Here is a 15976-nt window from a genome sequence, read left to right as displayed (position 1 = left end):
AAGGAAGCACTATGTTTACCTCTAATGTATAAGTGAGGCAATGGATATTCAGGAAGAGTAAATTCCCTGCCTAGGGTCTCCCAGCCAGTAAATGTTGTAACCAAGATTTGGGTCCTGGAAGACCTCACTCTAGGACCTAAGCTATTAACCACTATTTTATGTAGGACAGTGAGGGGTCATAGAAACCAACATTTATTTTTTTCCATGAAGATGGCAGTGGCCATCTATGTCAAATGTTGCTAATAAGCCATGTAAAATAAACACTTAGACTCGTCCACTGATGAGACTCAGGAGAGCACATGAGATGTGAGGGTATCCACAGCTGGGGTTGAGATGAAGGGTCCTTTGCACAAACTTGTATGTTTTTTGATTCTGAGTTGCTCTACCTGCTCTAGAAAAGCAGCTTAGACTTTGGGCGGCAAAGTATTCACTGTTACCTTGCCTTTACTCCTCCAAAATACTTTTAGAAACTATCTATTAAGTAGATTTTTGTGTAAAAGTATTTGTAAGATCAAGCCAGGACAAACAGTCTGTAGTTTTATAGGATGCTACCAAAAATCGAGTCATATACCCCAGGCCACTGTTACTTCCTATGTATGCTATTTTTTTAAGCTTCCTTGGGTCTAAGCATACCAAGAATGTACCATTCTCCACATCTCTCCAAAGGACTAAGTTTTGGAGATTATTCAGAATGCTCATGTGGGATTAAACAGGTTACTTCTGAGTTCAATTACCTTTCATTGAAAGCTTAATGGTTCTTTACTGAAACTCTGCGAGATGGCTGAACCAAATCAATTAAACAAAGGTTTATTGAATGCCTGCTATATGCTCAGCATTGTATTATGCATGAAAAGTACATTGAGATTTCATGACATTAGTTTCCAAGAAAACAAAAATGAAAACAAAAAATATACACTGAGAATAAGTAGTGGGTGCTTCTCTGGGTAGTTAGGGAAGATCCTGAGGACCACTGCTGGGTTTGGTCCAATTTAGCAAATTTCATGGTTTACAGATGATGCCAGGCTTTTCAAGACAGTGAAGTAGAGAGAAGATGCTGATGATCAGGAGAAGGAGGACAGTGGCCATTAAGAGGAGGAAAAAGGTCATTTATTTTGGGCAAAATAACCCAAATAAACCTAAAGGATGATGAGTTCAAAGGTAGCTGTTCAAACCCAGAAGTGGTGTGTAAAGATCACACTAGGGACTTTAAAGACTCTTCTACATCATAACACTGTAGTAGAAAAAGTCTACTCAAATATTCAAGGATACTGAGGGGAAGAGGGAAATGATCGCAATTCAAGGCATGCTAAAATAATGTTTTTTCAATCTTCAAAGATAAAAACTGAGAAACAACACAAACAAACTCACAGACACAAAGAACAAACTGGTGGTCGTCAGAGGGGAGAGGGGTAGATGGATGGGCGAAATAGGTGAAGGGGATTAAGAGGTACAAACTTCCATTTTAAAGTAAATAAGTCACAGGGATGTAATATACAGCATAGGGAATATAGTCAGTAATATTGTAATAACTTTGTATGGTGACAGATGGTTACTAGACTTGTTGTTGTGATCATTTTGTATTGAATATAAATGTTGAATCACTACGTTGTACAACTGAATACATACAATATAATATTGTATGTCAACTATACTTCATTAAAAAAAACCTGAGAAACAATAAAATCATAAAAGAGAACATGGAGTTCACCAGCTCACAAAAGTACTAGTATTAGAGACATCTTAAAGACTAAACCATGTCTTTTCAAAATGAAAAGACAAGCACTACTTTGCACAGTCAGGTGTAAACTTAAGAAATGTTCTTATAAAAGGTGAGAAAAGAAAATGTATTCAACAACATTTGACTAAATCCATGGATGGTTACCCCATAATGGGCTATTAAAATAAAACGTCATGAAGTTGTTACATAGATAAACTCGGGAGTCTACAAACGAAAGATAATAACCTCAGTGACACTGCCAGAGAGACAAAATAAAGCTGTACAAATTGTGAATCTGCTGAGTGTGGCTTTTTAACGTCCTCCTAAGTGTATAAATTTTTAAACATTTGATCTTTGACTCTAAAACTATAAAATATTTGTCACATAAAATCCTTTTTTTAAATTTTATTAAAATCATCTTTGGTTGCTGAATCTATTTTCTGCATGTTTTTCTTCATGAAAATATATTGTTATTCTCATGAATATTTATATATTATGTTTGTACGTAATAAGGACTTTATGACACTTTACAGGCACTTGCTATTGTGAATATAAAACATACTATCAAGTTTGGTAAGGGTGGAAAAAATTATATCACTCAACTCCAAGAATGAGGGACAAAGTCAATACTAAGAAAATATGTTTCGTTGATAACAAATTGTTTCAGTTTGTAAGGTAATAGTAACATTTCACAGTGCTTGATTATAATTTACCAAGTGTAGTTTTCACTACAAATACTATGCACACACAAAATATTAATACAATATTAAAAGCTAATGTGGATTATTTTTCCTAAAAATTTATGGACCCAGGTCTGAGGCTTAATTTTATTTATTTTATTTTATTAAGTAAAATAATATTAAATATTCAGCTAAGATTAAAACCATATTTTTTTTTTTACTTATAGAGAGCTTTTATATGTAATAAAAATGGACAATTTGGTGAGATTTTAGAATAAAGAAGATATAATCAAATCTTTGAAGGATTTGGAATGGACAACATTAAGAGAGATTTTAGGAAAGTAATATAATACAAATAAAATTCTCTCAGTTATATATCACTGCTCTAAAATACAACCAGAGAGTCTAAAGGACCATATAGCCCATAGTCACTTGCCATGAGACTTCATCCTTAACACTGGAATCAGACCACAAATGAGCCTAATACTCTACCATCCCACAGGCATCAGAAATTCAATCACTTAAAAACCAAAGAATGGAAAGTGAAATGAGCAATATTTAATGAGGAATAATTATCAGTTTTATTTGTTTATACCCCAGGAAGAACTCAGTAAAGTGACAGACTGCCTTTGTCTTAATAATTCCCACTGTTCATTCAAGCAGCCCCAGAGTACATCCTCTCTTGGTCTAAAACAGGTTCGGATTTAAGATCTGTTTTATGTATCCAACAAGCAGTCTCAGAGAGAAATGCTCTCCCTGTCTGGAGTTAGTCCTCATCTCAGCTTGACAGAAATGGCAGTCTTGCCACCCTAGATGCTGACCATCCAAGCGGGAGAACAAAAGGATAAGTGATCTTATACCTACTTTATACCATCAACGAATAGTGTGCATGAACATATACATACACACATGCCTTTATGGAAACTCTTAGGTCACAGTAAAAATTTCAAGAAATAATCCAGTCTGGAGAAGAGAGAAGCATTTATTCTTTCAACAAAAAGTTAGTAAGAGGGATGATCACATGAATTCAAAGTTGAATATGATAGAGAAAAATAATAAATATTTATTGAGTGCCTATGATAAGTCAAGTACCATATTACAACCTTAAGTACATACATAATTAACCACAGTACATTTTATTAGCCACAGTTTATAAATGAGGAATCTCAAGTTCAATAAAGATACTTGCCCCCGATCACATAGCTAGTAAGGCAGTGTGCCCTGATTCTATCCCTGGATGGCTCTAAGGACTATATCACTTCCATGACACCATCCTGCCTTCTATCCTCAGGGAGATCACCTCAGGGAGAGTCAGGTTGTATTAATTAGAATCATAAGGAGGCAGATTCATCTTTCCTAAATTATTAACCATCAGTCTTTCACAGTCTTCCTATTTAAGGGCCTTCAGTTTTGAGCTACTTCAAATGATAGACATCTTTTTTGGGGGGTGATTCAGAGAATCCATTAATTACACAAGGTATACATTTCAGATAATACCAACTTTCTTCCAAAAGTGTAAGTTAATTTATATGACAGAAAGTATTTACCTGGAACTCTACCACGGTTAATGATATTAATCTCTTTACTATATACTTTACTACTGGCAACCAATGTGCCAAAATCAACTTCTGACTCAACTTCCAATTGACAGGATGGAATCAACCTAGGGAGGAGAAAAAAGCACCACATACTGAATTTTAACAATTATAACCTCATGGTTAAATCTACAGGGGGACATATATAGAAACTTTTATCTTAACTCCTTAAAAGACATTTCAGTTTCCTTACAGGTCTACTGGTTGTACATTTGTCAGTAAAGGTAATTGTGAAATGAAGACATGAAAACAAGATAATGAGACATTTTTAACAAAGAAATCAGACTTTGTGCATCTAAGTACATGGTATACCCTCCCAAGTACTCACCTTGAAATAACACATATCTCAAGATTTTTGTTGCTCAAAACAAAAAGCAACATTTGTTGCTCAAAACATGCTCAAAGGGCCAGCCTGGGGGCATAGTGGTTAAGTTTCGCATGTTCTGCTTTGGCAGATCCGGTTTGCAGGTTTGGATCCTGGGCATGGACCTACACCACTCATCAAGCCATGCTGTAGGGCAACCCAAACTCAAAATAGAGAAAAGTTTGGCACAGATGTTAGCTCAGGGAGAGAGGGAGGGAGGGAGGGAGGAAGGAAGGAAGGAAGGAAGGAGGGAAGGAAGGAAGGAAGGAAGGAAGGAAGGAAGAAAAAAATGCCTCAATATTTTTGCTGCCCAAAACATATTTGGAACTCTGTTTTGGAATCTCCACCTAAGCCTACAATACATTCTTTTGACCTTCCACAAAAAGTGTGGAACTGATCTTAACAAAGTAAAGTAGTTTGGATGATGCCAAATCTGATGAAATAAAGGAAGGTGTGATGTTATAAAATATCATTTGGGGACTAAAACAAGGTCTAAGTACAAAAAGATACAATTGATTCTTCATGCATGTCTCTAATTTAAAGGGCCCACTGCAGCATATCTGTAGCATATATTTTCATACACGTTTTAAAAATCCATATAATCCTAGAGCCAGCCCTGATGGCCCAGAGGTTAAAGTTTGGCACGTTCCACTTCGGTGGCCTAGGTTTGGTTCCCAGGTGCAGAACCACACCATTCATCTGTCAGTAGCCATGCTGTGGTGGCAGCTCACATACAAGAACTAGAAGAATTTACAACTATACACAACTATGTACTGGGGCTTTGTCGGGGGGAAGGAAGAAAAAAGAGGAAGATTGGCAACAGATGTTAGCTTTGGGCCAATTTTCCCCTGCAAAAAAAAAAAAATCCATATAATCCTGTATACATGTCTTATACATATATTTTATGTTTGGATAATAATTTATGGTTTATAAAACACCATTAATCATTAATCAAACAAATATCTTGTTTGATATTTAAAAACTCCTGAAAGGTAGGCAAATATTATTATGGCTCCTATGTTACAGATGAAAAGCCAAAAACTTAAAAAGCCTAAAGGATTTATCTAAGGAATTATCTGGATATAATGTTGGTGAACTTAGCCTTGAATCCTTTTGTTAGACTTCAAGTACATTACCCTTACAAACCTAATAACAATAATAACAGCACCAATAATAAATATAGTAATAACTGATCTTTATTATGTCCTTAGGTTATGTGCCAGACACATGAATTAAGTAATTTACTCCACATTGCATTCAACCTCCAAAATATAAATACATACATACACACAAAAATACATAAATAGAATACTTGAACAAAACATTCACAAATACTGCTTGATGCACTGGTGTTCTGGGCCTTCTTTCTGGGAGGTGTGTTTATATGTGAGTGTTTGTATATTATTAGATAGATACAGACATTCCAGAGATCAGCCAGGACTGACCTATACATGTTGCATCTTCTAAGGAATACTCACGTTCTTCTCATAAAGAGATTGTAATTTTGTGACAGGAAAAGGAAAGATCAATGACCTTACATAATTGCATTAAAAGAGTTTACAGTATCTAGGGGTCCGGCCCAGTGGCGCAAGTGGTTAAGTGCTCACGCTCCGATGCGGAGGCCTGGGGTTCGCCGGTTCGCATCCCGGGCATGCACCCACGCACCGCTTGTTAAGCCATGCTGTGGCGGCGTCCCACGTAAAGTAGAGGAAGATGAGCACGGATGTTAGCCCAGGGCCAGTCTTCCTCAGCAAAAAGAGGAGGATTGGCATTGAATGTTAGCTCAGGGCTAGTCCTCCTCACAAAAAGAAAAAAAAAGAGTTTACAGTATCTAAAAGAGGAACTCATTACACAAATAATATAAGATGTGAAGCCAAACATTTTTTCAAACTATTTCTCCAGCTGGATTGGACAATTATTCTTAAGAATAATTTCTGAAGAATCTTCACACACACACAAACACACATATACACACACACACGTATACATACATGCATATACATATTTTCCTCAGTAGTAAGGGCTTGGTAATACAGTAAGATATAACAGTTTCTCTAGCTTTCCTTTTGGTTTACCTTCCGTCTGATTAAGAAAAGTATTTCCAATAACATTTTACTTTTTATGTTAACAGGGAGTTTATGTTAACAGAGAGTAGAATGGTGGTTATGAGGGGCTGTGAGTTGGGGGAATTGTGGAGACGTTGGTCAAAGGGTACAAACTTGCAGTTAGAAGATGAGTAAGTTCTGGGGATCTAATGCCCAGCTTTGTGATTATAACTGATAATACTTTATTATATACTTGAAAGTTGCTAAGAGACTAGATCTTAAATGTTCTCACCACAAAATGAAATGATAATTATGTGACGTGAGGGAGGTGTTAGCTAACACTACAGTGGTAATCGCATTGCAATATATAAATGTGTCAAATCAACCCCACGTACACCTTAAACTTGCAACATGTTATATGTCAATTATATCTCAATTTAAAAAAAGGAAAAAAAATTTTAATTTAAAAGTATCAAAAAGTGATTTATATATGGAGTTAAAATAAATTTATATTTTATTAATATAATTTATACTAATATAATCATAAGATTTATATTATATTAATTTATATATTTATATTTAAATATATTTACATAAGAAATTTTTTAAATGTATGGATTTATGATTACAGTAAATCTATTTATACATATTTGTATACAGACTGCATACATATATGCTTATGTGTACATATACATACATACACATGCATAAATTATATACGAATTTACATACATAGTTTATTGCTGGTGATCAGTAAAAAACTCCTAAGCATAAAAATGTAATGCATTAGGATATGATGCTATGGTGAGAGATGGAATGGAAATACAAATTTGAGGGGAAAAAAGAAATGAGGTAAATTTTTCAACTGTTAACAAATTACTATGGTACTTCCATTTTACTAGATACATTTGAAAAAGGCATGTAACTATCTTATAGTAACATTTATTATATATAAGCAATTACATCTTTGCAACTATTCAAACTCATAATGAAAAACCTTAGAAATTTTTAAATGCGCAAGAGGGACATAGTTTTTAGGGATACATGAAAAAAAAGTGTTCAAAATCACTGATTATGTCATTTCTCTACTAGGCCAGATAATACAAACTTTTGGTTTCCAGACAAGATTGCATAAATCCATTTTTCCATGTTCCTCCCCACTGAACGCAATTATAAACCCTAGACACGGTGCGAGAGGCAAGCAAAGGAGAATGGTGAAAGGTAGCGAGAAGGACAGCTGACTGGTTTGGGACCCCGGGACTGGAGGAATAACAGGGAAATGCAAATTAAAACTACAATGAGATTCCACTATCAGAAAGACTAAAATTAAAAAATAGTTACAGCAATAAATGCTGGAGAAGATGCAGAAAAAGCAGATTATTCACACATTGCTCATTGGAATGTAAAATGGTACAGCCATTCTAAAAAGCGATTTGGGATTTTCTCTTAAACTAAATATGCAACTACCATATAACCCAGCAATTGCACTCATAGGCATTAATCCCAGATAAATGAAAATCTATGTTCAAACAAAACTTGTGCATGAATGCTCACAGCAGCTTTATCTGTAGTAGCCAAAAACTAGAAGCAGCCCTGATATCGTTCAATAGGCCAATGGTTAAACAAACTGTGGTATACACATACCATGGAATACCACTCAAGAATAAAAAGGAGTAAACTATTGATATATTCAACAACTTGGTTGAATCTCCAGGGAATTTTGCTGAGTGAAAAAAGAGTCAATCTACAAAGTTTATATAACATATTTGAGATGACAAAATTTTAGAAATGGAAGAGAGATTAGTGGTTTCCAGTTTAGGGATGGTGGGTGTGAGGCAGAAGGGAGGTGGGTGTGCCTATGAAAAAGTAACAGGAGAGATCCTTGTGGTATTGGAACTGCTCAGTATCTTGACTGTGGGGGTAGATACAAGATCCTACACAAATAAAAAAATTGTATAGAAATTAAAAACGCAGACAGACTCACACATACACATACATACACACAGGAGTTTAAGTAAAGCTGTGGCAATCTGAATAAGATAGGTGGATTGTATCGATGTCAATTTCCTAGTTGTAGTACTATCCTATAGTTTTGCAAAGTGGGGGAAATTGGGAAAAATGCACAAGGAATTATTTCTTACAATTGCATGTGAATCTTCAATCATCTGAATTAAATTAAAAAAACAGACACATAAGCAGTGAACTCTCTCTCTTTCACTCTCTCTCTCACACTCACACACACACACACACACACACACACACACACACACACATATCTTCCTTCAGCCCTGTCCATAACACTTTAAGGGGGCCATAACACTTTAAGGGGGCAATGCGGTGCTTATGTTACAACTGTGGTGAGTAGCTGACCTCTGATGAGAGAGGGCATACATTATGGGCACAAGACAAAAATCTCTGTTTTCAAAGGCAGAAGCATCTTCAACACTTCTCTCCATATATAGTACAAACAAGCAAATCTGAGTGCTAGTCATAGTTACATCAATGTGCAGAATGGACCAAAAATGGCCCTACTTAAAATAAATTGTAAAATGTAAATTAAATATATGTAAGAGGTTAATAGTTTATTCCTTTCCTAACATGTATCAACTGTTTGACTCCTATGCAGAAGGGGATATTGTGCTAAATAAGAACTTTTCAAGAACATGGAGAACCAAAATAATTGCAGATCTAAATTTAGCTTATAAAAATGAAAAAGCACAACGGAAATTATAAAAAAGCATACATCTAATGCCAATATTAATATTAATATTCCAATACTAATTCTGCTTATGGTGCACAAATAGAGACAAAAGAATAACACCTATGGAATCACATTTTGCTGGGGAAAAGAAGGATCATACATGTATGCATATGAATAAAAAAACACTTCAAAATTTTAACACTAGCTTTAACAGGTAATTTTAAAATGAAAAGAAATATACTTTTTTCAGTATAAAATGAAAATGACAATGTCCTGGTCAAATAAATAATTTGTATCGAAGTTAATCTCCAAATCATTTACTTAGTTCTGTGTTATATTCATTACATGAGTCCACATTTTTCAACCAATCTCAAAAGAGCAACATTTTGATTTTTCTTGAAGTCAAACATCTGCACTATTTAAAATTCAGTGAAGTAAATATGACAATAATTTAGAAGTGTGAATACGGGTTCACAATAATCCATTTAAGAATACATTCATCATAAAAGCAGAGACTAGAACGGTGGTTACCAGAGGCTAGAGGGTAGGGGAATTGGGGAGATGTTGGTCAAAGGGTACAAAACGGGAACTAGCAGATAAAAAAGTCCTGGAGATCTAATGCACAGCATAGTGATTGTAGTCAATGGCACTGTATTATAAACTTAAAAGTTGCTAAGAGACTAGACCTTAATTGATCCCACCACAAAAAAGAAATGAAAATTATGTAACGTGATAGAGATGTCAGCTAATGCTATGGTGGTAATCTTATTATCATATATAAATGTATCACATCAACATGTTGTACACCTTAAACTTATACAATGTTATATGTCAATTATATTTCACTTAAAAAAAAATAAAAGTAAGATGAGAAGGAGCAGCCATTGAAGAACTGGAGTAGTAGGGAAGTCAAGAGAATAAAGTGGCCCAAGAAGGCAATAATGGTTAATTATGTCTAATGCTACTGAGAAATGGAGTAAGATAAAGACAGAGGAGTTACCAATAGATTGGCAACATGCAAGAGGTATTTCACTGCAAAGCTCGGGAAGACAGCCCTTCTGGAGTTTATTAAGTGAGAATGGAAAGTGAGACTGTGGAGACAGCAAAAATAGCTTTCTTTAATAAGTCTTGCTGTCAGAAGGTACAAAAAATATGGTGGAAATAAAATAGGATGTGAGGTCAAGAAAAAAATACATGCAATTGTTGAATATTTTTAAGTTATTTTAATAAAAAATATCTGAAAACTATTCTTCCATTTGTTTTAAACACCACAATTTGCTAAAAGTTTGTCCTTTAAGCTCAGTTATAAGAAAACTACAGATATAATAAGCCCTGTTAGTCACGGAAAATACAGAATATTACTTTGACCCTTATTTTTATTTGAAGAGTGCTCAAAATGTCAGCATGAAATATGAAGAATACATACCCAATTAGAGGGATCTCTATTGTTTTATTTGCAATTGAAATAAGTAGTTGGTCAAAAGTGTTTTCATCTTTATCAGGATGATATTCCACCATAGCTGTCATCTGAAGTCCAGAAGCAAGTGCTTTATCCAGATTGGTCAAAACTAGTTTGAACTTCAGTGGGAGAAAAAAAAAATCAAATTACACATCTTAACTCCTAATAAAGAAATAACGTAAGCAACTGTAGTTAGGAGTGTACATTATTTCAAGAGATATATCGAGACATAGGCAATATTCCTGTCCTAAAGGCAAAGACTCAATGACCATATTTATACCTATCAGATTCTAGATCCTTCAGATATGCCTTTAACAGTACACAAATTGAAACGGACAATGCAGTCAGTTGAAAAATACGTAAATGCTCATGGGCTCCTTTAGAAGTATGAAGTACTTAAACACAGAAAAAAAGGAAGAACAATCTAATAAAAATGTTGTTCAATCATATATACATACATAATACTACATGCATGCATATAAACATACATATATACAGATACTATTTTATATACTTTCTGCGTGGGGACTTAGACTTCATAACTTGGAAGAAATATAAAAAAGGAATAGACCAAAGAGGAAAAAACACTTTTGTTCTTATAAAATATTTGCTAGGCTCCAGGAAAAATATGAAGGGAGAAAGAGGAGAACTGCTATCTGTTAAGCATTTATGATAGGTCAAGCATTCTTCATCTATTATCTCACTTAATACCCTTCTATAGTCCTGTAAAGCTGATATTAAGGCTCCCAGCACATAGATGAGGAAACTGGGACCTGTAGAGCGTAATTAATGTCTAAGGTCACTCTGGCAATGAGGATTCAAAACACACATCTATCTGACTCTAAAATTTAAGCTCTTTCTCCACAATTAGAAAGAGTACTTCACCTGAATATATAATCCCTTTAAGGAAGTAGACTATATACCCCTTGAAAATTAAATAATATAAGCCAAGAACTAATTAAGTGTCATATGAGTGATGCAGACATAAGTATCATGAAAATCCATGAGAGAACATGATTACTATGGGCTAGGAAGGAGCGTACTTGGCCTAGGCTTAGAGGATGGATGTAAAAGGTGGAGAAGAAGCAAGAAAGATGCTTCCTACAGAGGCAGGAATATCTCAGACACAAGCAGAGAAAAGAATAAGCAAAATAGTCTCTTAGCAGGCAGCTAATATGCTAGCCTCCCTGGGCAAAGAGCTTCCATCAGTAACAATGGAGGCCATGTTGAAACTAGTTATTCAGGGCTTTTAATGCTAGGCTGAGTCTAAGCAGTGCTTTCCAGCAAGGAAGGATATAGAGCAGTGAAGTGATTTGTTGATACCACTGATCTGAAAGCTTCATATTTCCAGCAAACAATGACTCTGATACCTCATAACTACCACAGTCCAACTCTCAACACCCCCTGCAATTACAAAACAATTAGAAAATGTACGGGAGGAACAAATTTTCCTCTACCCTTCTAGGTTCTTCTGGCTGGTCTAAGAATTAAATAGACATGAGACAGATAAACAGGAGAAAAATGAACAAAAGTTTAATAACATTGATACATGGGAGAGACCCAGGAAAACTAAGTAACTCTCCAAAATGGCCAAAGCCACCATCTTACATACCATCTTCAGCTAAACACAAAAGAGAATGTTAGGGATAGTGGTTTGGGACTTCAAAGGGGAGGAAGGCAATTCACATGGAGATAGAAAAGCAAATGTTTGGTAAACAAATATTTGCCATGCCATGCAGAGACAATGGAACATGGAGAGGACTCTGATCTCTAGGCCTTGTTGAGTCTCCCCCACCACACTTAGCCCATATTCTTTGTAGATACCATAACTCTGTTCCTGTTACAGGCCATTTACCTAAATTCTTTTAGACAGTTAATGGGGAGGCAACAAGAAAAACTTTCTGAGTCTTTTGTTTCTTAAAAATAATCAGCCTAAAATAATCCTCATGTTAAAGAGACACATTTTCAGGTGGCAAATTTTGTTCCCCTTCAAAAACAAGGGACAGATTATTACCCACATAGGTCTTTGGGTGCTGGAAGTCCATATATCAGGTTTGACCATCTTCCTTCCTTCCACCTTCTTTCCTTCCTCTGTCTTCAAGAAGGGAAACTAGTGCTTCAGCAGCATGTGCTTTTGGCTAAACTACAAGTCACTGAGCACTCTGAGTGCTATGCAAAGGTGTGTAAGGCACCACCCTTACTCTTAGGAGCTTATGAATTGACCATTAAGGTAAAAAGGTAAAATTAACATTTACCAGGAGTCATCTGGACACAAGCCCAAACTATAATGAATATCTGCAAATGCAATTGGTATCCAGTAGGGAAGAAATAATTTGGAGATAATATGATAAGAGAAGACTTGTTAAAGAAAATGAGAATTCACATTGACTCGCAAAGATGGGTGGTATTTGGAAAGAGGTGATTCTTGCAGGAGGAATGAAAACATGGGTCAAAACAAAAGGAAGTCTAAGCCGTGGGAGTAAGGGGACAATTATAAGTAAGACTGACCTGACTGAACCAGATGAACCAGAGTCAGCAAAACACAGAAGATAAGGACTGTGTCTTCTTCATTTTCTACCAGCAACTTACAGTAGATGGTCTATAGCACTGCATATGACACATGGTAGGTACTCAACACATAGACAATGCAGGATCTTGAGCCAGGGTGAAAACATGTACTACTGTGTGTTAGGAGAATCATTTTCTAAGTAATTATAATACTGATGATTGACAACCCTCTTTACACATCACCTTGTTTTTCTTTTTTCCTCCAAGACAGTTAATGCATTTTTTTTGCTAATCTACCTCTTCCCTAATTTTGTTTATGCCTATGAAGGATCAGGAGTGCACATCATGGTCTTGCAACAAAGAGAATTTCACATTCTGGGCTCATGGCTTTGGCCTCTAACTAGTAAGCCTGTCTGGCCACTCTCTTGTCAATGTCAAGATCTGTGGTCTAAATAGTTTTCCTTTTTACTCTAGATACAAAGCAAAATAAAACTAACGATAAAAACTCAATTTTCTTCTGCCTGCATAAAAACCACCCATACAAGTGTCTCCTTGACATTCATAAAATAGTAGTTGCCCACATCTGGGATTTACTGCCAGCTTGAGTTTTAAAAGAAAGTATTTTCAGATATACATTCAATTGTTCAATAAATATGTAGTAAGGTAGTGGAATAATAAACTTTTTCCCTAATTTTACAGTATTTGGAGTAATCAGGTACTTTTTGATTTAAAGAGTAAATAGTTCCTTGTGATGTACTATTTTATTACAAAATAAACACATTACTATTGTGTAAACATTTGTTGTCGTTAGTGCCGTGGAGTGGATTCTGACTCCAGCGACCCTGTGTACAGCAGAGAAGAAACTTGCCCGGTCTTTTTGTGCGCCATCCTCTCATCTTTCCGATGCTATATCGGACAATGCTCTGCTGCTATTCATAGGGTTTTCATGGCTAATTTTTTTGGAAGTGGGTGGCCAGGTCCTTCTTCCTAATCTTAGTCTGGAAGCTCTGCTGAAACCTGTCCACCATGGGTGATCCTGTTGGTATTTGAAATACCAGTGGCATAGCTTTCAGCATCACAGCAACACGCAGGTGCTACAGTATGACAACCTACAGATAGGTGGTGTGGTTCCCTGACTGGGAAACCGGGAAATGAACCCAGATCGCTGTGGTGAGAGTGCTTAACTGCTAGACCACCATCGCTGGCTTGTAAAAACTTTCAAATGCAAAAACTAGTAAAGCTTGATTCCATTTATATGAAACTCAAGAACAGGCAAAACTAATCTGTGGTGCTAGAAATCAGTATAGTGGTCATCTCCATGGGGTGATTACTCCAGGTACTGTAGGGAACCTTCTAGAATGCTGGAAATATTCTATGATTTGATCCAAGTGGTGGCTACATGAGTGTGTACATATCTATAAATTCATCAAGCTTTACATTCAAGATTTGGGCACTTTAGTGTAGGTAAATAGTACATCAATTTTTTAAAAGTGTAAAAAGTAGAACATGAAAGTCCTTTTTCTCATTGCCCTCCTAATCACTACTGTGCATTTTTCTATGTGTATACAAACGAATATATGTAATTTTTTGTGTGTGTGTGAGGAAGATCGGCCCTGAGCTAACATCCGCCAATCCTCCTCTCTTTTTGATGAGGAAGACTGGCCCTGGGCTAACATCCATGCCCATCTTCCTCCACTTTATATGGGATACCACCACAGCAGGGCTCGACAAGCAGTGCGTCAGTGGGCACCCGGGATCCGAACAGGCGAACCCCAGGCGGCGGCAGCGGAGCGCGCACACTTAACCGCTTGCGCCACCGGGCCGCCCGAATATATGTAATTTTAACAAAAAAAATCCTAGACACCTTTCCATTTCTGAACATATAAGTCCAGCTGCATTCAATACTATTTATTATTAGGAATATCCCACAAAAACTGAGTTATCACTTACATAGCAAAAATTCTTATTACCTTTCCTACATCAAAAGTCTCCTTGAAAACTGGTGATCATAGTAAACTAACATCCATACATTCACACACATGATCTAAAATAACAGTGAGATAGAGATGAAATTCTGTCATCTTTTAAATCAGAAGATGGGGACAGCCTTTCAGAACATTAATTTTGCTGATGGTTAGACTGTACTGACTCCCCCAATAGTTTCTAAGTACTGTGAGGGCAGGGCTACGTCCATTCTGCATTCCTTACATCTACTGCCTATTATATAGTAGGTGCTCAACAAATGTTTGTTAAAATATGAATAATAAACCTTCCCACTATCCTACAATATCTGGAGTAATCAGACACTTTATGATTCAAAGGGTAGCTAAGAGACAATTTTGTTGTCATAATTCTACAGTATCATGAAGCATAGATTTGGGGCTGTTAAGAGGAGACAGACACGAAACCCCCTTCCCTTCTTTCCAAACCCAGAATGAACAAATTGGGGAGGTTCTAGATCGACTTTTCCCCACCCTGTCTCCCAACCCCAAGCAAAAACGAAAAACAAAACAAAAAGACGAGCATACATATACACAGAGATACCTAAATCACCGCTCCCCAAGAAGCTCAATCCTGCCCCCACCCCGGCAGGAGACAGGTGTCTACTCCTCGGGACAAAGCAGGCACCCAGGTGGGGAGGCGTTCTCAGAGCCCCGGCCCTCCTGAGGTCCTACTCCGAGCACCACCGAGTGTGTTACCTGTGGCTTGACTGGCTCCTGAAACCGGATCTTCTGGTTGAAACGACCCAGATTGTGTACAGTAATTGGGAGGCGGTACACTTTCCCGGCCAGCGTGTCCAGGAACTTCACCTCCGACGGGGTCACCCGAAGCTGCATCTCCTTCGGAGTCTCCACGTCCCGGGGGACGAGGGAGCCCCTCTCTGTCTCCATGGCCTCCCCCCAGGTA

General features: G+C 36.6%; 1 protein-coding gene across 1 annotated transcript in view; it reads right to left on the bottom strand.

The window, feature by feature from the left end:
* Positions 1 to 15976, bottom strand: part of CFAP47 (cilia and flagella associated protein 47) — a 533305-nt gene extending 517329 nt beyond the window's left edge. Inside the window, exons 1-3 of the mRNA XM_058535621.1 lie at positions 15769 to 15976; positions 10529 to 10680; positions 3945 to 4060 (exon numbers count right to left, since the gene is read on the bottom strand). Of these exons, the coding sequence (XP_058391604.1) occupies positions 3945 to 4060; positions 10529 to 10680; positions 15769 to 15960 (460 nt within the window). The 5' untranslated portion in view covers positions 15961 to 15976. The remainder of the gene's footprint in view (positions 1 to 3944; positions 4061 to 10528; positions 10681 to 15768) is intronic.

Source organism: Diceros bicornis, chromosome X, assembly GCF_020826845.1.
Source record: "Diceros bicornis minor isolate mBicDic1 chromosome X, mDicBic1.mat.cur, whole genome shotgun sequence".
Classification (NCBI taxonomy): Eukaryota; Metazoa; Chordata; class Mammalia; order Perissodactyla; family Rhinocerotidae; genus Diceros; species Diceros bicornis.
The sequence above is the reverse complement of the archived record's forward strand: the minus strand, read 5'-3'. Positions and strand labels throughout refer to the sequence as shown.